Source organism: Arachis hypogaea, chromosome 11 (assembly GCF_003086295.3).
Source record: "Arachis hypogaea cultivar Tifrunner chromosome 11, arahy.Tifrunner.gnm2.J5K5, whole genome shotgun sequence".
Taxonomy (NCBI): domain Eukaryota; kingdom Viridiplantae; phylum Streptophyta; class Magnoliopsida; order Fabales; family Fabaceae; genus Arachis; species Arachis hypogaea.
Genome location: NC_092046.1, coordinates 140247388 through 140275176, shown reverse-complemented (window position 1 = coordinate 140275176; position 27789 = coordinate 140247388). Strand labels below are relative to the sequence as shown.

General features: G+C 38.3%; 2 protein-coding genes across 15 annotated transcripts; both read left to right on the top strand.

The window, feature by feature from the left end:
* Window positions 1–110: 110 nt before the first annotated feature.
* Window positions 111–2423, top strand: LOC112724095 (uncharacterized). The gene is made up of 2 exons (XM_025775369.3): window positions 111–257; window positions 370–2423. The coding sequence occupies exons 1-2, from the start codon at window positions 237–239 to the stop codon at window positions 1108–1110; spliced, it is 762 nt and encodes a 253-aa protein (XP_025631154.1). The 5' UTR covers window positions 111–236; the 3' UTR covers window positions 1111–2423.
* Window positions 2424–12937: 10514 nt separating this feature from the next.
* LOC112723008 (uncharacterized) lies at window positions 12938–16915 on the top strand. 14 transcript variants are annotated; one of them, XM_072207561.1, is made up of 12 exons: window positions 12938–13379; window positions 13707–14293; window positions 14379–14647; window positions 14729–14825; window positions 14907–15034; window positions 15128–15233; window positions 15327–15459; window positions 15782–15905; window positions 15989–16171; window positions 16252–16317; window positions 16402–16448; window positions 16548–16856. In XM_072207561.1, exons 9-12 carry the CDS (start codon window positions 16112–16114, stop codon window positions 16597–16599), a joined length of 225 nt encoding a protein of 74 aa, XP_072063662.1. In that variant the 5' UTR covers window positions 12938–13379; window positions 13707–14293; window positions 14379–14647; window positions 14729–14825; window positions 14907–15034; window positions 15128–15233; window positions 15327–15459; window positions 15782–15905; window positions 15989–16111; the 3' UTR covers window positions 16600–16856. The 14 variants fall into 14 exon arrangements, 7 of the variants coding, with proteins under 7 accessions (XP_072063662.1, XP_072063659.1, XP_072063656.1 ...); XM_072207558.1 differs by having other exon boundaries at window positions 15149–15233; window positions 16402–16915; XM_072207555.1 differs by having other exon boundaries at window positions 16402–16915.
* Window positions 16916–27789: the final 10874 nt, after the last annotated feature.

Sequence of the window (27789 nt, the reverse complement as noted above, 5' to 3'; positions counted from 1 at the left end):
ATTACAAATCCATAAACAAATAGAAGTCAAACTCTCGTGGCCCTTATCTCTTAACCTTCATCTCTTTTTATCTGTTTCTACCTTTTTATATATTTACAGATTTTGTTTTCAACCTGACGCTAGAAATAACTCCAACAATTTCATTCACACCTGCATCCATTACTTAACATCAGTGGTTTCATCGCGTATTAGGCATGGCGTCTAACGGTTTTCATCATTAAGGAAGATATTTTTACATGAAAATCAATCCGGATATGGTATATATCTACTTGATAGTGGTTGATTATTATTGTTCTTACTCATTTAAAAATTAACTATTACACCCCTGCTACCGAAAATGAACTTATTAAATCCACTTATTTTTTTCAGGACATGGGTGAACTACCATCCATATTTTTTAGGAGATTCAAGGATGTAATACCGAACTACATGACATTTTATGATTTTGCTGGCAACGAAGTTGATGTCGTCATTGAAAAGGGACACCGTACCGCTATAATTGTTACCGGATACAAAAATCTCTCAACCCTTTATGGCCTTAAAGACGGTGGATGGCTTACTGTCTGTTTTGTTGGGGGAGACAAATTCCTAATCATTGAGGCAAATGACTATAATATGTGTACGAAGGTTCCCTGTTTCCTACCTCTGAAGCCGCCACTCGACATCAAACCTACGGTCATTGTTGATGAAGTCATACAAATATCCGACCACACTCCACACGGCAGCTCACTCGCACAAGAAACTCCATCGCCATCATTTGGAAGCTCTCCTATCAACTCTCCTAACATATCGGCGTCAGTTTCACATGCAGAACATTTCCCTCATGGCTATGAAGTTGATGCCGACCCCGAACGGCAGCACCTTAGGTTGGTGGTATCTACCATCGCTGGTGGCATATGCCCGCAGCTTAACTTTTGTCCCAGCCCATCAGCTGCGCAGTTAACATTTCATGATGTGCTAGATTTTACAAGAGAAGCTCTTTCCATGTGTGGCGTTGATGCCTATTCCGATGTGGCTATTCCACCCGTTGAGGCCCTATTCGAACCTTTAAGCAATGAAGGAATAGAGAACTCAAACACCAACATAGCAGTTGTTCCGAGGGTTACCTGAATTTGTAGGTCGATCTCGGTCGAGATCTTCTGTGCTGGTCAGAACCGAGGTGTCCGGTTGGTGAATGGCGACCGGAGATGGTACGTCCGACTTGTTGGACTGGTTGTGCTGCTGATCCTTTGCCACCGAAGGGTGGGGGGTACCTGCAAGAGACTCTGATGCTTAAGTTAGCAAGGGTATTGAGCAGGTTTTTAGTAGAATCAGAGTATGAGTTATACCTGGGTGCTCCAGTGTATTTATAGTAGTGGGGGCTGACCTTTCTGATAAGATAAGTTAGTTATCTTATCTTATCTTATCCTGTTTTGGATGAAGTCAGCTTATCTTTAAGGGAACCGCCTTTATCTCTATAGGCTGGGATTGCCTTTGGATTTGGGTCGTGTTCCTCTATTTGGGCCCTTTATTGGGCTTTCCTGTCGATTTAGCCGAGCTCTTTAGAAGAGGTCGGGTAGTCTGACCTGAAGAGGTCGGTCGCTTTGTCGCCAATCATCCCGGGTCGGGTAACTCAACCCAGGGTATGAACAGTGCCCCTGCTTGAGCTCGGTCTTTTTGTTGAGGTTGAGTCTTTGACTTCGGTCCTTCTCTGATGAAGCCGAACTCAAGTATTTTGTCGAATTCCTTTGTAGAAGTTTTTGAATGTAGAACGTTTTTCCTCTAAAAGCGCGCGCTTTTATATCGGGCGCTGTTTTGGGAATGCAAGCGGTTTTAATATCTGCATTTAATTGGCATTTAATTGCCCCGTTTCCCCTAACTTCTCTATTTTTTTGAATTTTGTACTCAAGAAAATGGTTTCTCTCCTTCGCCCTTTTCGTAACTTCTTCACATTTTTTCTTTCACTCTCTCACTTTCTGTCTTTCGCTTGCGCTTCTGCTTTCGTCACTTGGCGTTTTTCTGGGCAGCCTTTGTCTCCGCGCTTCCACTCTTCCTCGCAGCTTCTTCCGTCTCCAGGTTAGTCCCATTTCGTATTTGTCCTCGTTTGTTTTTCTTTTTGGAGAAAGTTTGGATCTTTCTGTTTTTTATCATGCTTGACTTGTTGCATGCTCTGGAATTTCTTTGTTTTTTGGTGCGAATCTTTTTCTTTTGCATGTTGCCGCCGTTTCTGTCTGTCACCATGTGTTCTGGAGTTTCTTCATCTTCTGCATGATTGCTTTTGCTTAATGCTTTTAGGTTTTTGCACGCTATCGCCTTTTCTGTTTGTGCTTTTGATGGTGGTTTTTTGCCTAATTCTGAGAAAGGTTGTGTCTTTTGGTGATTTTCTGTTTGGCATTTGTTGATGTTGACAGTCCTTTTGCTGGTAGACTATAGAAAGATAGTTGCTTTGATGACTTTTGCGTTTTTTAATTTGATGGACGAAATGCTTGCTGCTTTAGGCCTTCTTTCCTTGTTTTGAAAGATACTGGGGTGTATGTTTTTCCTAGAAACCTTGCTTTTGTTATTGCCTCCAAAGGATGCCCCAAGACTTTTGGTTTGAGTCTTGGGGTTTTCCTTTTGTTTATCCGCCCGTCGAGATGTTTTGACCCGTGCCCGAGATGTTTTTGAGTAATCCGCTCTTCTTTTCTTTTGTAGGATCTTAGTTGTCCTCATGTCTTCCCGAAATAACGTCGTAGCGGTGCCTTCCCAGGTCCCTGCGGGTATGGCCGATTGGGTGGACTCCATGGTTCTCATGTGTGTCTCGCTGGTTGACTCTGAGTTTTGTTCTCAGCTTAGGCAGTTTCACAGCGTTTGTAGTAACTCTGGTGATGAGAAGAATTATGAGCTTGTTCCTCCTTCCTCTGACGAGAGAGTCTGTTTCTCGACTCGAGTTGTTGACAATCGCCCTTTCTTTTATGCCTACGATTTTTTATTTGGTCAACTTGGAATTACTCTTCCCTTTACTCAATTTGAAATCGACCTGTTATGGTCTTGTAATGTTGCCCCTTCTCAACTTCACCCCAACTCCTGGGGTTTTATTAAAATCTTCCAATTGTTGTGTAATGGTTTTGGTATTCCTGCTTCCCAATCTCTCTTTTTCTGTTTGTTTGTCTTGACTAAGCCTGGCGTGGTGAAAAAGAAGTCAGCTTGGGTCTCCTTCCATTCTACCCAAGGAAAGAAAGTTTTTTCCATGTTTGATGAATCGTTTTGGGATTTTAAAAACTATTTTTTCAAGGTCCGAGCTGTTAAAGGATCTCGGCCCTTTTTCTTGGATGAAAATGATGAGCCCGCCTTTCCCTTAGAGTGGCAGAAGGATGTTAGGGTCTCCAGGTACTCTTAGGACATGTTGGATGAGGCTGAGCGAGCCTTTGTGACTGTTTTAGAGGAGCGTTGGGGTCAGCCTCCCCATCTCGACACAAAGAAATTTCTAACCAATCCTTCTCTTCTTCAATCTGAACTGGGTATCTTGTGTTTCCTTTGCTGTTTGTCTTATGATGCTTGTAGTTGTATTTTCGACTTGTTTGATTTGTAGCTTGACTTCTGTTTTATTTGCAGAGGCAATGAAGAACAATGAGCCTATGAAAGCTTTTAAAAGGGCACAGAAGGCGACTGCTGCCAGGAATGTTACCGCCCGAGCTGTTGGGGAGGGGTCCTCTCAGCCCCGCGAGAAGCCGGCCGTGCCGAGTTCTCCCGGGGTGAAGAAGGCGATCCCGATACCTCGGGTTCGTTTGGTGGATCCTCCTTCTTCTTCTGCTGCTCCATCCGCCGCTCCTCCAAGTAAAAAGCAAAAGACTTCTGAGCCTTTTGACCTCAACGCTCCTGACTTCAACGCCATTGAGTTTATAGATCAACAAATTGGGCCATATGGTACCATTCCCATGGATGATGTGTCCATTCTACATCATTTGGAGTTTATGGCTCAGAATCATGTGAGGATGGCTTTTATGTCGGCTGCACTTCATCGTACTGCCCAGAATCTTCCTCTCCACGCTACCAAGGCGTTTATGGAGGAGGCGAAACGAGAGTTTGACCGGATGAAGGGTTTGAAGGAGGAGCTCGAGGTGAAGGTGGTCAAATTGGAGAAGGACCTCGAAAATGAGAAGGCAAGTTCTGAGGCGCTGGCTGCTTCCTTGAGGTTGGCTGAGGATGCGGCCATGATGCACAAGGACAGCTATGTGACTTCCTATAGGGAGGGGAGGCGCCTGAGGGAAGAGCTCGACAATGCCCCGGGAGGATTATGCTGAGCTCCAAGGTCATCTTGTTGGCAGCATAACTGCTGCTTACGAGAACTTGAAAGAACAAGTCCGAATTATTGCTCTCGAGGCTGATCTCACCCTTTTCAGCTTGGATAATGTTGTCAGAGATGGCAAGATTGTCCCTGATGATGAGGGTGATGATGATGAAGTTGTTCCTCTCCTTGTGTCTTCCACCAAAGCGCCGACTTCTTCCGTTCCTCCTGCTGTGCCTGACCTGGATTGCCAGATCTTGAATCGGGAGGATGGGACTGTTGATGCGGTGCCGATTTAAGCTCGCCCTCCTTCTCCTGGTCCTGATGTTGCCAAGAAAGCTTATGATGCTGCCGAGAAAACTTCTGATGTTTGTTGATTGTAGTTGGCCCGACTTGTGGGCATTTTTTTTTGAAACTTTATTAAGATGTTGACTTTCTAGTTGCTTTCCTAGCAACTTTTTATTTTAAAAAACAGACAAGTAGCTTGCTACTTTTTGGGTAGTAAGTGTTGGTGGCCCTTCGAGGCTTTTATAATTTTATATAAAACCTGCTGATGTTGAACTCTCCCAATTCGAACTTCTTGAGTTTTTGACTCTTTGTAGCTGTAGGGGTCCAATTTGGTTTTCTTGCTTTGCGTGTGTTCTTTAGTGCTTTGTAACCGACTTCTTTGTGTTGGTCCCCTGATAGACTCCAATTTGTAATCCTCTTTCTTGGACCTTCGTGAGGTCTCTTTCAGGGATTGCTTGGATTTTTGTAGTAGATCGACTTCGTCGGGTCGACTTCTTCTAAGTTATTTCGTAATCCTCTTTCTTGGACCTTTGTTAGGTCTCTTTCAGGGATTACTTGTATAACTTGTCTTTTGTAGGAGGTCGACTTCGTTAGGTCGATCTCTTCTAAGTTATTTTGTAATCCTCTTTCTTGGACCTTTGTTAGGTCTCTTTTAGGGATTACTTTTATAACTTGTCTTTTGTAGGAGGTCGATTTCGTTAGGTCGATCTCTTCTAAGTTATTTCGTAATCCTCTTTCTTGGACCTTTGTTAGGTCTCTTTCAGGGATTACTTTTATAACTTGTCTTTTATAGGAGGTCGACTTCGTTAGGTCGATCTCTTCTAAGTTATTTCATAATCCTCTTTCTTGGACCTTTGTTAGGTCTCTTTCAGGGATTACTTTTATAACTTGTCTTTTGTAGGAGGTCGACTTCGTTAGGTCGATCTCTTCTAAGTTATTTCATAATCCTCTTTCTTGGACCTTTGTTAGGTCTTTTTCAGGGATTACTTTTATAACTTTTTCGTCTTGGGCTGACTTTGCTAGGTCGAGCCCTTCTAAGTTAAAGTAATCCTCTTTAATAGGGTTGGCCAGACCTCTTTCCAGGGTTTACTTGTAACTTGGGTTGACTTGGTCTGACTTCTGAACGCCGGCCAGTCTTTAAGTTATTTTATTAGCTATCCGTAAGACCTCGTCATGTTCTTTTTTAGATTGCTTTCTATAACATCTTACATTATTCTGTGTTCATCTTTGCCGATTTGTAGAAAGTGGTTGACATCTCTAGCTCGTCCTTTGGGTGAATCGCGTTTTCACCTTTATCGGACGACTCATCTTTATCGTGGTCGTGCAGTGAAATTGTTTTTCACTTTCTGCCGACCTGTAGCTTTATAATCGGACAATGAATACTTCAGATTAATGCGTCTTGAAATCTTTGTAGAATACCTAGATAAATTTTATTCAAAGAAAATGCAAATATATACATATGGGAATTTTCTCATCCTCTGAAGTTGGGTATGATCTATGTCTCAACCTGGTGCCTCATTAAAAAACCTTTTCAGGAAAAAGAGCGCATCCACTGGTGAGATCTTTTACCTTTTCTAACTGTAGTACCTTCTTAGGTTGCAGGCGTGCCATGACCTTGGAAGCTCCCGTCCGTTGAGTTCGGACACTCTGTAGTAGCCCTTCCCGAGTACTTCTATGACTCGGTATGGTCCTTTCCAATTGGCTGCCAGCTTTCCCTCTCCGGGTCGAGTTGTTCCGATGTCGTTTCGGATTAAGATGAGGTCATTTTCAGCGAAATTTCTTGGTACTACCCTTTGGTTATATCTAGAAGCCATTCGGCGTTTTAGCGCTTCTTCTCTGATCCGAGCTCTTTCCTGAACCTCAGGTAGTAGGTCGAGTTCTTCCCTCTGGAGTTGGGAGTTTGCTCCCTCATTATAATGGACTGTCCTACGTGATCCTTCCTCAATTTCTACTGGAATCATTGCCTCCGTTCTGTATGTTAGCCGGAATGGGGATTCCTTTGTGGTGGAATGTGGCGTCGTTCGATATGCCCATAGGACTTGTGGGAGCTCCTCTGCCCAGGCTCCCTTCGCATCCTGCAATCTCCGTTTTAACCCTGTCAATATGACTTTGTTGGCGGCTTCGGCCTGTTTGTTAGCTTGGGGGTGTTCGACAGAGGTGTACTGGTGCTTTATATTTAAGTCGGCGACTAATTTTCTGAAGCCCGCATATGTGAATTGGGTGCCATTGTCTGTGGTTATTGAGTACGGAACCCCAAATCTTGTGACAATGTTTCTGTATAAGAATTTTCGGCTTCTTTGGGCAGTGGCATTGGCTAATGGTTCTGCTTCGATCCACTTTGTAAAGTAATCTACCCCTACTATGAGGAATTTAACTTGCCCTGATCCCTGGGGAAAGGGGCCGAGAAGGTCGAGTCCCCATTTCGCAAAAGGCCAAGGTGCAGTCACGCTGATGAGTTCTTCTGGCGGGGCGATGTGGAAATTGGCATGTTTCTGATATGGTGGACATGTCTTTACGAATTCTGTAGATTCTTTCTGTAAAGTTGGCCAGTAAAACCCTGCCTGGAGTATCTTTTTGGCAAGAGCCCGTGCTCCGAGATGATTGCCGCAAATGCCGCTGTGTACCTCTTCCAACACTTCCCTGGTGTGGGAGGTCGACACGCACTTTAGTAATGGTACCGAGATCTCTCTTTTGTACAGGATGTTGTTTATGATGGTGTAGTACTGTGCCTCCCTTTTTAGCTTCTTCACTTCCTTTTCTTCCGCGGGGAGCGTTCCTGTTTTGAGGTAGTTAATTATGGGAATCATCCATCCTTGGTCCTGGCCTGTTATGGTTAGGACTTTTTTCGTTTCCGAGATTAATGGGTTCTGTAACATTTCCTGGATGAGGCTTTTATTATTGCCCCCTGGTTTGGTGCTGGCCAGTTTTGAGAGTGCGTCAGCTCGAGCATTTTGCTCACGGGGTATGTGGCAGATCTTGTATTCCCCGATTTGTTCGAGCTGTTGCTTGGTTTTATCCAGATATCGTTTCATGGTGGGATCTTTAGCTTGGTAGCTCCCTGCTATCTGTGATGTGACCACTTGCGAATCACTATAAATGTTAAGTTTTCGAGCTCCCACCTCTTCAGCCAGTTTTAGACCAGCTAACAATGCTTCGTATTCCGCCTGGTTATTTGAAGCCGGGAATCCGAACTTGAGGGAGAGCTCAACTTGGGTTCCCTGGTTGCTTTCTATTATAACTCCTGCACCACTTCCCGTTTTATTTGAAGAACCATCCACATACAGATTCCACTCTATGGGGGCTTCTAGGGCATCTGTGAATTCGGCGATAAAATCGGCCAGGTATTGTGATTTGATGGCGGTCCGAGCTTCATATTGGAGGTCAAATTCTGACAGCTCGACTGCCCATTGTAGAATTCTGCCTGCTAAACCTGTTTTCTGCAGTATTCCCTTTAAAGGCTGATTAGTTCGAACTTTAATGGTGTGGGCCTGGAAGTAGGGGCGGAGTCGCCGAGATGTTAAAACGAGAGTGTAAGCAAATTTTTCTATTTTCTGATAGTTCAGCTCGGATCCCTGCAGTGCTTTGCTAATGAAGTAGACGGGTTGTTGCCCGTTTTTGCTTTCTCGGACCAGTGCTGACGCTATTGCCTTGTCTCCTACTGCAAGATATAATATGAGTGGTTCTCCTTCTTGAGGTCGGGATAGGATAGGTGGCTGTCCTAAGAACTTTTTAAAGTCTTGGAACGCTTGTTCGCATTCTGTCGTCCACTCGAACTGTTTTCCCTTTCTTAAAGTAGCATAGAAGGGGAGAGATCTTATTGCGGCTCCTGCTAAGAATCGGGATAGGGCGGCCAACCTCCCGTTGAGTTGCTGTACTTCTTTTACGCAGGTTGGGCTTTTCATGTTGAGTATTGCCTGGCATTTATCTGGATTTGCTTCAATTCCTCTTTGTGTGAGCATGAAGCCTAAGAATTTGCCTACTTCTACCGCAAAGGTGCATTTTGCTGGATTGAGTCGCATATCATGCTTCCTGATGGTGTCGAACACCTGGGCTAGGTCGGTCAACAGTGTCTGTTCGCTTTTTATTTTAATTAGCATGTCGTTCACATAAACTTCCATGATTTTCCCGATGTGATTCGAGAAGACTTGATTCATTAACCTTTGATAAGTGGCTCCTGCGTTCTTAAGGCCGAAAGGCATTACGATGTAGCAGTAGTTCGCCTTTGGCGTTAAAAACAAGGTCTTTTTCTGGTCCGGTGGGTACATAGGAATTTGGTTGTATCCTGAATACGCATCCATAAACGAGAGATATTTATATCCAGAGGAGGCATCTACCAGGGCGTCAATACTCGGGAGTGGGTATGGATCTTTTGGGCAAGCTTTGTTGAGATCTGTGTAATCGGTGCATATTCGCCACTTCCCATTTGATTTTTTCACCAAAACGACGTTGGCTAGCCACATTGGGTATTTGACTTCTCTTATAAATCCGGCTTCCAGCAGTGCCTGCGCTTGCTCTTCCACAGCTTGGGATCGCTCTGGCCCGAGTTTTCTTCGTCTCTGCTGGACCGGTCGAGATCCTGGATAAACTGCCAACTTGTGACACATTAGTTTAGGGTCTATGCCTGGCATGTCTGCGGCTTTCCATGCAAACAGGTCGGCATTATCTCGTAAGAATTGTATTAGCATTTCTTTTAAATTTCCTTTGAGGATTGTGCCGATATTAGTTGTTTTTTTCCGAGGTGTCCCCGATCTGAATTTTTTCTATCTCGCCCTCTGGTTGGGGGCGAAACTCCTCTCGTCGTTGAACTCTGCCCAGCTCGATTGTGTGGAACTCTTCTCCTTTGCCCCTGAGGTTAAGGCTCTCATTGTAACAGCGACGCGCCATCCTCTGGTCTGCTTTTATCGTGGCTATCCCTTTTGGAGTTGGGAATTTCATGCATAGGTGTGGGGTCGAGACTATTGCACCGAGTTGGTTGAGCGTGGTTCGGCCTATGAGAGCGTTGTAGGCTGAGCTTACGTTGACTACAATGTAGTCTATTTTGAGGGTCTTGGATTGGTCTCCCTTTCTAAAGGTTGTATGTAGTGGTATGTATCCTAGTGGTCGAACCGGAGTGTCTCCTAGCCCGAACAAACTGTTTGGATATGCTTTAAGTTCTTTTTCTTCTAAGCCGAGTTTATCAAAGGCTGTTTTGAATAAGATGTCGGCAGAACTCCCTTGATCTATTAGCGTCCAATGTAGGTTGGCGTTTGCCAATATGATAGTGATAACCATGGGATCGTCGTGTCCTGTAATGATGCCGGTTGCATCCTCTTTAGTGAATGTTATCGTTGGGATGTTGAGTGTTTCTTCCTTTCCTTCGACATGGTATACTTCTTTGAGGTATCTCTTACGAGAGGATTTGGAGATCCCTCCTGCTGCAAAGCCGCCATGTATCATGTGGATATGTCTTTCTGGGGTCCGAGGTGATCGTTCTGCTCGTTCAATGTCATCATCCCTTCGTCTCTTTCTTTGCTCGTCATCTCGGGTGGCCAGGAATCGATCTAGTTTTCCTTCCCTCACCAATTTTTCTATGATGTTTTTTAAGTCGAAGCATTCGTTAGTGGAGTGTCCCCGGACCCGATGATATTCACAATACTCCTTTCGATTTCCTCCTCCCTTCTTGCCTTTGAGTGGCCGTGCTGGGGGAATTTTTTCCGTATGGCAGACTTCTTTGTATATTTCGACCAAGGATGCCCTAAGAGGAGTATAGTTATGGTACTTCTTAATTTTCTCCCCTTTTCTGTCGTCTTTTCTTTTGGATTCCTTGTCTCTGTCACGGTAGGAAGCTCCCGATTTCGAGGATTCTCCTAACCGAGCGTTTTCTTCCATATTGATGTATTTTTCTGCTCGCTCCTGTACTTCGTCGAGGGTAGTCGGGTACTTTTTTGATATAGATTGGCTGAAAGGTCCCTCTTGTAGGCCGTTGATGAGTCCCATGATTGCGGCCTCCGTGGGTAAACTTTGTATGTCCATGCATGTTTTGTTGAATCTTTCCATGTAGTTGCGAAGGCTCTCCCGATCTCCTTGTTTGACTCCTAATAAACTGGGGGCGTGCTTAGCTTTATCCTTTTGAATGGAAAATCTGGCTAGGAATTTCTTAGCTAAGTCGTCGAAACTTGAGATGAATTTTGGGGGTAAGTTGTCGAACCACCGAATAGCTGTCTTTGTGAGAGTTGTTGGGAAGGCTTTACAGCGAACAGCATCTGGGGCGTCAGTGAGGTACATTCTACTTCTGAAGTTACTGAGATGGTGGTTGGGATCCGTGGTGCCGTCATATAGAACCATATCCGGGAGTTTGAAGTCTTTTGGAATTTTGGTTTTCATGATTTCCCTAGTGAAGGGGTCTTGCTCTTTGTGTGAATTCTCCTCGAGATTAGCGCGAGGGGCTTTTGATTTGAGATCGGCTTCCAATTGCTGCAGTTTTTCTTCCAACTCCCGACGTCGTCGCATCTCTCTTTGTAGATCTCTTCCAATTTCCCGTTGTTGGTGGGTTTCTTTTTCCAGTTGTTTTAGGCGATCTTGGAGTGCTTCTATGGCCCCTGAATTTGGTGAGTCTTTGTCTTGGTTGGTCTCCGGAGTGTCTTGTAGCGTGACGTTTGCATTTTTGTGCGGTGTTCGATCCTCCAGACCTGAATCGTGATCGTTGTCATGGTTGTCCGCCATGGTGATGAGATGACTTCCAGGTCCCCGGCAACGGTGCCAATGTTCCGAGGGTTGCCTGAATTTGTAGGTCAATCTCGGTCGAGATCTTCTGTGCTGGTCGGAACCGAGGTGTCCGGTTGGTGAATGGCGACCGGAGCTGGTGCGTCCGACTTGTTGGACTGGTTGTGCTGCTGATCATTTGCCACCGAAGGGCGGGGGGTACCTGCAAGAGACTCCGATGCTTAAGTTAGCAAGGGTATTGAGCAGGTTTTTAGTAGAATCAGAGTATGAGTTATACCTGGGTGCTCCAGTGTATTTATAGTAGTGGGGGCTGACCTTTCTGATAAGATAAGTTAGTTATCTTATCTTATCTTATCCTGTTTTGGATGAAGTCGGCTTATCTTTAAGGGAACCCCCTTTATCTCTATAGGCTGGGATTGCCTTTGGATTTGGGTCGTGTTCCTCTATTTGGGCCCTTTATTGGGCTTTCCTGTCGATTTGGCCGAGCTCTTTAGAAGAGGTCGGGTAGTCTGACCTGAAGAGGTCGGTCGCTTTGTCGCCAATCATCCCGGGTCGGGTAACTCGACCCAGGGTATGAACAGCAGTGGTTAACGAAGAAGACAACCCACCTCCTCCGGAACCTATTCAAAATATCCAGCCGCAGAATCGAACACCGACGCTAGAGCTGATTACAGTTGTCGGGATAATTTCAACATACCAAGCTTCTCATTACTCAATGGCAAGATATAATATATATATATATATATATATATATATATATATATATATATATATATATTTCTTTTACTTTTATACATTATTCGGTATTTTTTTATGAATGTAACTCATGGTGGAATCAAATCTTTTTTGTAGCTTCTACCAACTGCATTTGTTTCTCAAGCATTCCCATCAAGGCTGGATTTCATTTATGTTTGGGACATGTATAAACCACTTGTCTTAATGAAGCTTAGATGGAGGAGTACAAGGTCATCAGAGGCATTTCTCACTAGGGGCTGGCGCAGATTCTCTGTTGCCCACAGGTTAAAGGGAGGGAGCGTTGTGCGCTTTAGTGTATCCGTCTATGATGAAATGCTTATGTTTTTTCAGGTTTTACGCCTTTAGTGCGAGACTATTAGCACCAGTGAAATACGTATTACTTGGTCTAGGTTAGGAAAATTATTAATAGTAACCTTCATGAGTGCTAATTATGTAGTGTGGCTTGAATAGTCTCTAATCCTTTGGTCTTTTTGCTTGCTTACAATGTAATGAAGTTCTAATAAAAAAATTTATGTTTATATTTATTGTATCCCACTAGATAGATATATTGCATACCAAGGCAACTACGAGATATCATAAGCCTAATGGGTTTGTTTAGTTCAATCCAAATGCGTGCTTCCATACGTTAATAAGTTATTCTTTTGAGACCAGTCTAATGTTATTCCTATAATTAGGAATCAAATAGTAATGTTCTGCATTTCATCATATGTATGATTTTAAAAGAAAAGTCAAACATGAGGCATCATCTATTGCATGATTGTTTAATTCTTTTTGGCCTAGCCTATACCATGCATCTCGCTTCAAGTAACATAGTTGGGCCCAGTTATTATATAACAATAACGATAACTCTATATAACTTTCCTACATGTAAATTAATTCATTGGGCCCAGTATATTGTGTTAAAGTAACTAACTATAACTTGCCCAGTCCAAATAGAAGCAGAATGACCAAACCATAAAAAAAAAAGAAAAAACTAATCAAAACCCTAAAGGTAATTATAAGCAAACAGAACCTCTTATTCAAACAGTGCTCTATGTCATGCTTGCAATTCCCCTGTTTTTTTTCTTCATAAGTACAAGAATATCCAAACACAAGTTCAGATATAAGATGCAAACAAGAGTGGATCGAGGTCAGAATGACAACGACATCCATCTCGATCAATGCCTCAATGTGCGAGCACCTACTAGCGGCGGCAAAGATCTTTGCCATTATCGATGACAGCCGTCGACGACAACGTGTGGTCAGTGACGGAGATAAGGTCTTCTTGAATCATGTCTGCAATTGATCGCCAGATTTGGCCATAGCAACCCATGCTCCATCAATCGTCACTGTTTTTTGTCACTTCCTTTGAATTTGGTTGCTCGGCTGCTGCTGTTGGACGTTTCAGGTTCGATTTTGTTAGTCACAAAGATGAATGGAATCATTCTCTCTTGGTCAATATACTTACTTATCATATTTTTGTTAATTGAATTATTAGTGCCTCAATAATTTTATTTCGTTACCCCGCACATAATAATCGCTAAAACAAACATCAATATTGTATTTTTCATGCCTCAACTATCATCAGTTAATGGGTATATTAAAAATTGCTTTTTAAATAAGGATTATACCTATTCTTTTTAGTCGCCTTTATTTTTCGCAAAATGTTAAATTTCAATTACGCATACAAGACAAAACAAGTTATTGATGTACATTGGAATAATTTTTCTGGCAGTACACATGCACTCCTTTTCGACCCTGTACTCATACAAAAGGGCCGCAAAACATATTGTCTCCAAAATGTGCACACGGAACCACGCCAAGTTCTTTTTTTAGCTGAGACATTACACATCTTAGAAATTACCTGCTACTCTGTCTTATATGCTTAACAATCTATGAAGCATGTTCATTACACTGCACTAGCCACAAAAGTCCAACAAATGATAATGACTTTTCATAGCAATCATTGTCTTATTCCCTACATTGAAACATTGAGCATCCTCATCGGCCCGTCCCGTGAGAAGCTGACTACCCAATATAAATTCAACCATCCTCTAGCTTGCTCCACCACCCCAACCATCTTCAGATAGCTATCGTTGTGCACTGGAATCTCCTCAGAAAGTTCATTATCATGGCCACTTCAGTGACTCTGCTAAAGGATATTGCCTCTAACGTGGAGAATCCAAGTTGTAAGATCAAAGTAAGGGTAATAAAGATCTGGTCTGTCAGACATTCCGAACAGAAATATCAAAAGCCTATGCTGGACATGGTGGTTATAGATCACTTGATAAGCTTATATCATGGATTCACTTATTAACTTGGGTAATCAAAAATCATGTGCATACTTATTTCCTATTTGTTTTGCAATATGTTAGTGTTAATTTGAAAAATTGACAATTATGTGCAGGGGGATCGCATACAAATCTCCATCAGAAACCCATACAGATGGCTATTTGAAGATGACCTGGCCGAAGGCAACATATACACCATATCAAATTTTTCATTGTCTTCAAACGATCAAGAAGTACAAGCCAACCAATCACGCACAGCAAATTTATTTCAAAAGGGATACTCAAATTAGGACCGTGCAAGATAATTCATTTCCCATTAACATGTTTCAGTTTGTTCCCAATGAGCTGATACTTAATCACACCAATGCTCAATCCCATTTTATTGGTATGGCATATTCACAACTTTATGCTAGTTCGTTGTGGTTATTACTATCGCATTGACGTCTCATTAGATTTTTTCATGCAGATGTCATCGGACTAATTACTGCCAAGAGTGACATTATCAAATTTAGAAGGAATGAAAAGACCTGCATTTACATAGTCATTGAGCTTCAAGACATGTAGTGAGTACAAAAAATTATACATGCTTTTCGTTTTAAAGTTATGCCTTCTAAGTGCTCTCATATGGAACCATTTTGAAATAGGGAAAAAGGTAACATTTGATGTACTCTGTGGGAAGAATTTGCTACTCAGTTGGTGAAGCATATAGATAAACAACCAACCTCTGAGTATATACTCATCTTGCAATTTGCAAAATTCAATCTATATAAAGGTTAATTACTTTGAAAACAAACTGTTGTTAATTACCATGACCGTTTTTATTCCGAATGTATTTTGATTAATATTGATTGTTTATTTGTCTTAGACAATCCTTCAAATCTAACAGGCACAATGGGTATATCGAATACCAATTACAACTCAATACTGCACATAAATGCAAACCGCAAAGAAGTGAAGGAATTTCGTCAAAGGTTTTGGCAGTTAGTTGTTTGTTACATTGTTAGAGATTATGTAATGTACCTAAAACTATTGGCTATAATATTAGCGTCAGCTTATTCTTGCAGTATTATCATGTCTGGGGTGCCACCTGCAAACAGGCTATCCCAACTTGCTGCAAAACCCATATACAATCTGGAAGATGACCTCATCAACCAATCTACATACAAGTCAATATCAGAGCTTAAAGAGACAATTGAGGTGAGCTGCTATAGATGTTCTCATTTTTCTTTAAAAATTTTGTTCATAGTTATAGGAATCTGACCCTAACCAAAAACAAGGTGGTAATTTTGTTACTATTGGTGTTGTTGCAATTGATCCAAAGAATGGATGGTGGTATAAGAGTTGCAAACATTGCTTTCACTCATTAAAAGTGACAGAAAATTCATACCACTGTACTAAATGTGACACATATCCAAACACTCACACTCCTAGGAATGGTTCCGCAAGTTGTTTATTCAATATTTAGAATAACATCACTTACAAAGTATTCCAAGCTGTACCTTTAAATCAACAATTATAGGTACAACATTAACATGAGAGTGGCTGACGATACGGAAGCAGCTTCATTCTTACTGTACGACACAGAGGCGGTCAAACACCTCGGAGTTACTACCTCTGATATTAGGCTAGCTCAGTTGACAAAGGTATCGAATTTGTGGGTTAAATGTACATTATACTATTATTAATCCAAATTTAGCAAGACGCTTAACATATTTTATACACGTAGGGTGGTATCAATGAGAAATATCAAACCGAACTGAACTCATTGGTGGGACAAAAATTTCTATTCAAAGTTGCCGTTAAGATGGAAGATCTGAATGCCTTTTAGCCATGCAGGATAATTGTCACTATGCTATGTGGGGAGACAAGTGTCTTAACCAAGTTTTTGGATAAGCATTACATGCACGAGGTATCCAATGAATAGTGTATGTATGTTGAATTATTTTTTGATTAAAGATAACTAAATTATTTTATATGTTAACATTGTAGCCGTCCGTAGGCTTTGAGAACTCAGAACTCCTCAGCATGCAAACTGACTCTGTCCAAACTCATAATGTTGGTCACATGTTTCCAACCATTCATAAAATCCTGATGAATAGAATGTGGATCTAGTTTAACAAGTTTATATCATTTTTACAGGGTACAAGATCCCCATCTGTCAAAATTTTGGCCGCTGATGTTGATAGGTACTCCACCCCAAAGGAGAAAATTATTAGTGAAGGTTGGTCCAAAAAGCTCATCGAACTTTATCCTGACTCTTCAAATGCGTCATCTTCAAAATGCAGGAAGGTTGTCAATGGTGACAATGCTAATGCCAACAAGACAGTGGAGGAATAGTTCATGTAACGTTTCAATGGCCACTACCAATCCATTTGTTGCTGGTCAATTCGACATTAGCCGGTTGATGAAGCCTGTATTTAGTTTGTTGTTTGTCTTGCTATGTTGTTTTTAACATGGAGTTGTTCCTATTCTATATTTTAGTTTATCTAGCGCTAAGTTAGTGTTCTATGTGGTTGAACCCAACCCTTATTTGCTTCATATGTATGGAATGTGTAGCATGGGCACATTTTGTATCGATAGTGCAACTGTGTGCCTGTTGTGTTGTCGTTTTTTCAATTGAATAAAATAGTGGCCATAACATGTTAACTTGCAAGACTTTTCCTGATACACAAATCCTCCCTACATCAACAAGTACAACAGCCACTTTCGCAGGTCTCCAATAATGCATTCCTCTAACATGCAGATGCAAATAGCTATAAAAATTCAATGGTTGATTTGCAATGACTACACCATGTTCTTATGTTCATAAGACCATATCATAAACTACCACCAATCCAAATTAACTTATCTTTGCATCATGCTTTCTTGAATGCACAAATCTTTCAAACCTCCCCTCATTTCAACATGCTTTATGTAGCCTTTGCCAAATCGATACATTAATTGATACGTGTCTTAATGTCTTATTGACAAAAATAAATTATGTGCATACACACTTATACTCTTAAATTTATACTATATATATATATATATTTATATAAATTGTCAAGATATAGAATCAAGTACTAACTATACTATCTTAATAAGAGTATGTACCCTAACACATAAGACCAGGTCCATCGAAACCCTCACTAATTTATTGCATCTTACTTTCTTTAAGGCATATCTCATTGCCTATTAAGAAAGGTTTAAATCCCCTAACTCCACCAACACCCCGGGAATCCTCACTCTTCTCTGACAACACGAACATACTTTCTTATCTCTATCTTGCACAAAAGAGGGTAACTACATCTCTACTCATCTGGTATTAATTCTTTCATAAGTATCATCCTTTTACACCCGCCTTGACCATTAGTTTTTGACCCACAAGAGTTATGCCTTCACTTCAGCAATTATAAAATTATCATAGTTGAAGAATCATCGTCCCAATCCTTCCATGATCCCTAAAACCAACTCAAACCCCATTATGAGTCAATCACCACCAGCTGCAGAAAATAGAAGATTGCTTCCCCCCGATTTTGATGATGATAGGATCTTTTACCTTCACATAGATCCTCTAGCGGTGAGTTATTTGTTATGGTCCCTTTCCATATTTTCTTCACGTAAGTCTCCAAAAGTCTTCTTTCTGTATTCTTTATGACTTATAACTATGCAATGCATATGTAGATTCTGCATGAACTTCTATCTCTATTTTATCGCAAATACAGAGAGTTACTGAAGGATAGGATGTTCCTCATAGAACTCAGTGATAACCAGATTGAGCTTAACGTTGGAAAGGGTAATGAGACTGGCTACATCATAGGTAGCTTTGACAATTTGGACATTTGGTTACTTGCTATGGTCTTACAGACGGTGGTTGGATGAAATTAATTTTCGTAGGAGAAGACGTTTTCGTGGTTATGAAGGTTAAAGATACCTATATGAATTAGAAAGAATTCTCACGACCCCATATAAGTTATATGGCAACAATATGGAGCAAATTATTAGCCAAACCAACAGGCAAGAATCCTCTAAAGTCACATCCATAACCACTCCTCAAGCATTGTATAATGTCTGTAATCTATCAATGCACCAACTAAATATTGATGGTATGAACTGCCATCCTGTTGAGCATACGACAGCTTCATTCCCTGACAATGTGCCAATTAGCTACATGCAGGGGATCGAAAATGGTGACACCAAACCACAAGAATCTGTTCCTTCCAATGAATTGGTTTCTTATAAGAAAATTAGTCATCATCAACATGCAACTGGGTTCAGGCAGTCTAACTCCAATCCAAAGTACACTTCCAATGTACCAGGTAATGTTACCTATTTTAATCATCCAATACATGATGCAGGTCCAGCTGAGTTCCAAGAAGGAGCTTTTTACAATCAAACAACTGTAACATATCTCCATCTATCAGATGAATGTATCGAACAGAAGAGGGCATTTACCCAATATCATATCCCTGCCATCATCGATTAAACTGATGTCATGATTCAAGGACCTGAAATATACTCTTGCCTTAAACTCCTGACAGCTAACCAAGTTGATAATAGCGCAGTGGTATGATCTCCGACTCTTGAAATAATATTTTAATTAAAACTAGGTATCTATAGCAGAGGTGCAGATTTCTTCTTTCTAATTTATCCAAACAAAAAATGGTCTGATTAACAGGTTATACCACTTAAATTTGCACAAGGAGCATTTCCGTTGAGGCTGAATCATGTCAAAGTTGTCATGGACAACGGGTTCTGCTATAGTTTGGGACTACGATGGAGTAGGAAGAGGAAGGTGCAACTATACTTGACAAGAGGTTGGAAATCCCTTGCCAAAATCAATGGATTTAGAGTTGGCACTGTGTTGAGGTTTTCAGTTTGCAACAACGACGAGACTACTCTTTACATCAAAGTGGTCCAAAAATAAATAGTTTAACTAGATATTTGTGATTACTTTCTGCAGCTTATGTTAATCATCATCGCTTATTTTATTTCGCTCCTGTGTTTTATTTTCATCCATGATAGTCATAAATGAAGTTGTAATACAACATTGTCTGCATCACTAGAAGGCATTCCTGATCAATCAAATATGCCCCACCGATGATATTAGATGACCCTAATCTTGAATTATTCCAAAAGAGCTTCACATTAGAATCCAATCATTATATCGATGACGGAATAAGTTTAAATTAGTTATCACAATCACAAAAAATCAGTTCATTGATCTGTTTTGTAATTTAACAAGTAGTGTGCGACCAAATACGAAAACAATTCTCTATGGCAAAGTATCGCAACAGTAAAATCTATCCTTTTCTTCTACAATTGCAAGTGTACTAATATATGTAACTACACTATCTAAGGAAATAGAGTTCCATCACGTTCAGGCGATTTAACAATATTTTGCTTTCACTTATGAGTTTCCGTTAAAAAAATATAACAATGAAAATAAATTATGTTAAAAAAATTAGTTACTATAATATTGATAACTTTTTACTTAATGTAAGAAAATTATCATCTGCTGTCATTGTAACTTATAATATTTTACTTCTTTAGTATGCAATTCAGCTATGATATTATTAAAATTGCTAACCTTATCTGGTGCAGAGTTGCCACTTGCATCTATCCCAATAAATTTACAACAAATCAATAACACAGCATGGTGTACCCTGAACCACATATACGCCTAATTTTTTTATTCTTTTCATGCAAAAAAAGAATGATAATAGCAGTGCTAACTTTGTATGGTCTGTGTGAAGCGGTCCGATACACCATATACGAGACAATTCCTGACCGTATGCATACCCCCTACTATTTTGCTGTGTTCCGAACTAATCGGGAATGATGCCAGGTTGAATTAAGTATATAAAACTTATACATCAAATATTCTACTAATCTAATATAATGCCAAAAAAGTAAGATAACTATTAATTTATGTTTGCAAAATTGCCTTATATGCGGATCACCTGCTGATTTCTTCGAAGCCTGCTCATGACTTACTGTTGACTATACAACTCTGATCATACATGTACATAGGCAATCATTACATCTATACTATACCCTCCAGGATACATCCGAAATACTTATCTCTTATTTTTTACATCTATTTTGTCTCATCCCATTGGGAAGTGGAGAGACCGATCCAGTTGGTGATGGAAACTTACAAGAAAATCATCATCTATATCTTCTACATATCACAAAAATAATAAATTATTAATAAAATTTTAAGTATCAAATCTTTACATTTTCTAATTGTACACATGTTGAAACACAACAATTAAAATGCAGCCACACCCACATTTTATAGAGTAGCTCTTTAATGGAACTCCTTCCCTGCATGCAGAAATATTTTCCTGGCTAAGGGCGACAAAACCTTGCATAGTGGTATCTGAAAGCATCAAACGTAACCTCATTTAATCACTACTGGTATACAATCTCCTATCTCCTGGTACATTAACTGTCCACGATGCATGGTATACGAAAGAAGCATGACGTTGAAGAAGATAATCGTGTATTTTATCTGACGGTGGATCCTTATGCGGTAAGATTCGATTTCAAAACCTCCATATTCAAAAATTATAACAAATAGCTCATTCTTATTATGCTGCATCATGTATCTGTGTTGGTAATAATAGTCTTCAGTAGTTAATTATGTTGATAATTTTACCCTACTAATCGGTCTTCGTCTTCCTCATTATGTTACACAAAGAGAACACGTCATATCAAGTATATTCTATAGAAGATTCAAGCACCTCTTGAGTGATAATCTCCAAGTTGTGGATTGTAATCACAATCGGTTTCAACTAACCATTATTCAAGGGTACACCACAGCATATATTCTACATAGACTTCAAAATCTGGTGAGTGTTTACAAACTACCCAAAGGAGGCATACTCAAGCTGAGATACCTATATGATGACATCTTCTATATCTTAAAGGTAAGGGATAACAATATGGCCAGCATACCTATTGTAGTGCATGGTTTTGGATCCATCTTTCCCACACCATATTTAGTGAAGGGCAAAGAAATTTTGGGTGATGATCCATTCTTCGTGAAAATTGAAAGATATCATAATGCTATGTACAAGAAGAAGAAAAAGAAGAAGGATAAAATGCTTCCTATGTAGAATAAAAGTTGTCACAATCATCCAAAGAGCCCTGCACGTATTTTGTATGAACAACCAGTAAACCGTAATAACAATCCAATCCAGTCAAATCATGCTTATCAACTTTCAGCTGATCAACCGCCATTATCCAGTCCCTTGCCATTTGACCTTAATGTCCTGCCTCCTATGGAGGATGAACCTGATTCGCTTTGCGTTAGTCAGATAGAAATGCATGACCTAAATAAATGTAAAACCATTGTTGACACTATGGGAACCTATCCAAATATCTTGGTTCTTCCAACGAAGTTCCAAGACTTCTTCACCATCCCACCAAATTATACTTATGTAGAAATACCTTCTCACCCTCCAACACATGACCATTTCAATCCACCAACCCTTATCAACCTCTTCCCACCGAAGGAACTGCTAATCTGTCAAGCCACGTCATACACATGCTACATCAGAATTGAAGACACCGCGTCACTGGCACTGGTAGGTGGCATTTCTAACCGAATATCCATTATCTTCATTATATTCAAATGAATACACATCTGTTTTTTTTTTTTTTTTTGAGTTATTCTTTAATGTATTTCAAAGCTATATCCAGGTTTTGCCACCAAGTTTCGCATCACATGCATTCCCTTCGAGACTAGACCACGTTTGGGTTGTCCAACGAAGTGGGTCTCATACAACATGGAAATTTGATGGGCTTTTGACTACAAATTCTTCCAGGTGGTATTGGCCAAGGGATGGAGAGGTTTTCTAACTAATAATCTGCTCAGGCCTGGGAGTATAGTGAGATTTATAGTTTCATCCCTCGATGAAACAGTCATGCATGCAGATGTCTTGGAGCTTTGAACATTACCACACCCAATAAATTTGGGCTGAAGTTTTCATTTTGGTATAAATTGTTATAAATCGCTATATGTTGAGTACGTGAGGAGTAACTTTGTGAACCATTATTGCAGGGGGTCCAAAAGAATTGCTTATTGATTACTACAAAATGGATATGGATAATATGGAATTGGACATGGAATGAAATGATGGTTCACGAAGTTACTTTCATTGCCCTCAGCTATCACTAGTTTAATGGGTAAATGGGTGTAAATTTTTTTGGTTATTTAATCAGAATATATTTGTGCTCTACATCTTAAGTCTAAATGATATTACTACTTTAAGTTCTTATTTTCCCATTAACTAACATCCACTCTTGATTTTTATAAACCCATTACGCATGATCCTACACATTATATACATACTAACATATGTAATTGAATTTAATATCATTAAGTTGGACCTTACCCATACGAGGGATGCATATGATAATTGGATAAGAGTGCTAAGCACAACTTATTACATTAAAGCCACATGTTCTAACACTCTAGGCTGGCCATGAAGACATGATTGGGAGAAATATGCAAGAGATATTAAAAGAAGTCCAACAAGTTGCATTTCAGAATTTTTCACAATACGCACACACTGATAATAAAGTGAACTGATACAAACAAAGTGGATATAGTTCTGTCAATCTGAATATATGGGCATGGTACTATGTGGATGCCTTTATAAATAGTACAAAAATTGATCCATTATAAAATTAATAGTTAATGCCCGTTGTTATGCTTTCAGTATCAGCACTTGACCCTTTGCTCAGATACGGAGTCTCTATGAATTTGTAGGGATAGCCATCGCAAATGGACAAACTCCATTTAAAAAATATGGGCTTAACTGTGATGAGTGTCTTCAATGTGTATATAATATGTAATAGCTACAAATAATTCATGCCGTCAAAATTCAAAAATCCTGACAATATTTTTTGATGTGCCTATATAAAGAACAATATACATAGACTACCTCAGTCACAATAATAAACTCTGGTTGTGTACCACCAAACAAGAATATTCGGAGCCTGACATATATAACATTTAATTTTCTCAACTACTATCAACCCCTACCTAATCAGAGTATGTCAGTTGCAAAACGGTTTAACATGGACAGCCTTGACTACAGGTTAAGCCCCAAACTTGCTAGGATGAGAAGAATGATTATATTAGATCAGAGGAGACAGCTAAATAGTGAAAATTCAAATCCAAGTCGAGGCACCCATGGTAAGTTCAGAAAGTAAGAAAAATACATTGCGGTGTTGGTATGAATTCTCTATGGGTTTCCTATTTATACATTGTAATATATTTATATTCATCAACTTCATTGCATAGGGAACTTCCTTCCTGCTTTACTTCCATATAAGAGTTCCTCTGATATGATGTCCAACCCTATTGTTGTAACAAGCGCTAAACTCCAGCTGAATGTATCCAACCAACTTCAGTCATATGGTCTCATTCACAAGGAAAATGCAGTCAAGAGAAAGTTGGTTCATTTAAAAGATCAACAAAGAAGACCTCTTGTCAATATATCCAATGGTATCCTTTTCCATATTTACATATTCACTAACTTTTATCTATCATAATTGAAGTATATTAGATTCACCTTCATTAGTGGCACCTTGAGAAGGTAATAAGGCCAAATTAATTTCTTTGTTTCGTTAATATAATTTTTAGTATGCAATGATGCTCAATTTAGTTGTTATTCATTACAATACATCCCTACCAACCATCCACTGGATCATGAAAGCAATCAACAATCAGAGCTTCACCCTCCAAGGTAATGCATATCCCAATTTAATTAATATTTTTGTTATTACTCATCAATGGATAACTAACAACACTTTTTTTTAAATCATTATATTTCAAGATTCATTATACATACAGTGTTAAATTGGAAAATAAAAGACACAGGGTGGCTCAACATTTCACAATTTCTAATCATCAATAAGCAACTATTGAACAACGACGTACATAATTAACAATGAAATTAATAACATACCACACAATTACAAATAGATCAAATCTCTTAACAAATATATAATAAATCTACCCACAAAAATTGACTAACAGTTTTTAACTAAACAAAACTCTAAACATAAAAAAATCATAATCATCATTGAGTGTTAGTTTCAAGATTTTCATCGAAGACGCCCTTAAAATCCCTTTTTAATTATTTTTTGTTTTTTTTTTCATTGTATAAAAGTAATTTATGCATGATATGTAATTAGTTAATTGCTCTTTTTTAAAGATTTTATGAATATATAAAAAAATATAAAATTTTTTGTCAATAATTTTGTTTTTGATATAAGAATTACATAGTACCCTGTAGTACTATATAAAATTATAAGATATCAATACTTTTTACAGTAAGTTTAGGTAACAAGTTGTTACATATCTTTTTAATTAAGATCAATTCTTTTAAAACTTTCAAAAAGTAGAAAATAATTTATAAATTAATAATTATCTCCAAGCTACTGGTACTCTTTTAGACTATAAAATACCACTTTGAAAAAAAAAACTATAATTAGAATAAGTTATCATAAAAAAGTAAGATAAAAGTTTTTCTTTTCAACAATATAAGTTTAGAAGAAAACTTGGTATTTTTTTACAAGAAAAGAATATCTAAAGTAGACAATATAATTATTAAAACAAAAGAATGTAAGCAATTATATTCATAAAAATAAACAGATAGAAATTAATTTAAAAAAGTATAAAGACTTGAGTGTATAATACTATGATATAAAATTGATTGAGTAAAGATATCAGTAAAAGAAATATTTAAAACTAAAACCTATCACATTATTAAAAATAATAACATATAAAATCACAAAATATTTTTTTTTATCAATCACATATATGATATATATACTTCTTCAATAAAGTTACAATGCCAGTGCCACTGCTTGCCATATCTTGATCCGTCCCTGTTTACAATATCATACATATCCACGTCCAGAAAACCAACAACGATATTATTTCAAACAGTCAGTAACAACAATATTTAAAAAAATTAACAACTCAGGATAATAAAAAATTATCAAAGTCAGTGATTCAATCCTATTAACTCAGCAAATCAAATTCATTAAAATAGTAAAATCAGCAACTCAGTCAACGTTATTAACAAAAGTACAAAAAGAAGCACAATAAATTCACGCAGCAATGTTAACCAGAGGAAGAATCGTTGAGCTCAACGGCGACAGAGACAAACAGCTTGACGGAAATATGGAGAGAGACCTTGATGGCAACAGGGATAGATGGACAGCGACAACGACGGGAAGAAAAATGATTAGAGAAATATAGTGCGTGCAGAGCTTCAACTTCCATAGGCGACGATGCCTGATGCCACCACGGTCAGCTGCACCCGGCATCGGTAGCACGCTGAACTTTCGTGGCTGGGTTGGTGGCTAAGACGCTGTGTATCGAAGGGTTTAGGGTTAGTTTTTTTTTTTTTGTTTTAACTTTCAGAGAGAGAAAGGGATGGGATGGGTATTAGCTTATTGGACTTCTGTTTCTTTATTTTAAAATTCAGTTCGGCGTCATTTTGCAGGGTTACCACTGAACCGGTTATTTCTAAAAAAATTCGGTCGGCTTCATCAATTCACCTATTAATTAAGGATTTGGTCGCTTAATAAATCGGTTTTTTGTTAGATGGTTCTCAGAGTCAATGGATCCGATCGAATAACCACTTCTCAATTAACCCAGTCGCAAGTTCAGCCCAATTTGGTTTTCTACACTATGATTCAAATTTAAATAACTATCATAATTTAAAAGACTTTTGGGTTAGAACATAAATTTGTTTATGTGCTATTAGATTTTGTTTATTTTTTAAATTAATATTAAAGTGTAAACTGCCAAAAAATGCATTCGAATAATTTTGTTGTTAAAAAAAATGTACTCTGATCTTGCTATTGACAAAATGGCCTCAAATAATTTATAAACAAAATATCTAACATTAAATATTAAAAAATACACCCGAATTTTACTATTGACAACAATGCCTTTAAATAATTAAAAAACACAACAACAATACTCAACAATAAATATATATTTTCAAAAAATGCCTTAGAAATAGAATTTTTATGTGATTTTTTACGAACATAATTAAAAAAATGAGATATTGTTATTCTTAAAATTTGATTTTTTTTCTAAGTATATATTTTTTTGTGATTTTTTAAAAGTATTATTAGTTGTTAACAAAAAAATTACAAAACAAAAATATATACTCAACGAAAAATCACCAAATTTCAAGGATAATAATATCTTATTTTTTTAATCATCCTTACAAAATATTGTATCAAAATTTAATTTCTAATGTATTTTTTGAGAAATACATATTTAATGTTAGATAATCTTGCAAAAATACTAACATTAAATATGTATTTCTCAAAAAATACATTAGAGATTGAATTTTGATACATTTTTTTGTAAGATTGATTATAAAAATGAGATATTATGATTCTTAAAATTTGATGATTTTTTGTTAAGTATATATTGTTTTGTGATTTTTTAAAAATATTATTGGTTGTTATAAAAAAATTATAAAAAAATATATACTTACCAAAAAATCACCAATTTTTATGTATCATAATATCTTTTTTTTATAATCATGCTTGCAAAAATTTATATCAAAATTCAATCTATAAGGTATTTTTTAAAAATATATATTTATTGTTGGGTATTGTTGTTGGGTTTTTAAATTATTTGAAGGCATTTTTTGTCAATAGTAAAATTCGAGTGTATTTTTGTTAGCGTTTAAATAATTCGCGGGCATTTTTTGATGGTTAACCCATTTTTCAAAAAATACTTTAGAGATTGAATTTTGATGCGGATTTTTTCAAGCATGATTAGAAAAAGTAGCATGCCTATTTTACATAACCCACTCTTTCATTATAAATACACTTTCCATGCAATATTCATCTAACTATTTCACATTTTTGGATAACCCCCTAATATTTTGCAAAGCAATCATGCTGGAAATCATCGTGATCAAATTCTGAACAAAGTTAGCAACGTATCCATCAGACGTGTTTCCGACTCACAACTCCTGTGTGGGGAGACATCAATCTCGCGGAACAACTATCCCGATCAAACAATACAGTACCTAAGCCAGGATGGGGCAGGTTAGTAAGAACTAAATGGAGTCATTTATTGTGCTGGTTGTCTTTATTCTCTTACATACCAGACAAAGGAAACTTATAACATGTCTAACGTGAAACATATAATGTATGTCAATATATCAGCATTAGACGTATTTGATGATTCTGCTCTAAACTCTGACTACGTACATCATTACAATCCAACTGATCAGCAAGGTACTATTTATTTAATAACCTATTTTGTATAAATGTATATGAACATGTATTTCAGAATCATTCTGTTTAAATTATTCAATTGCATTTCTTTAGATCACCATCAAGTCGACAACTCAAAAACAGAAGCGCATACATCTGAACAAGGTTAGTTAATAATATCTACTACAAGAATTTTGTTACGTATATTGACTAAATGAGAATTTCCATTTACCTTGAATTACTTTTTTTGCTGACCATGAACATATCGCC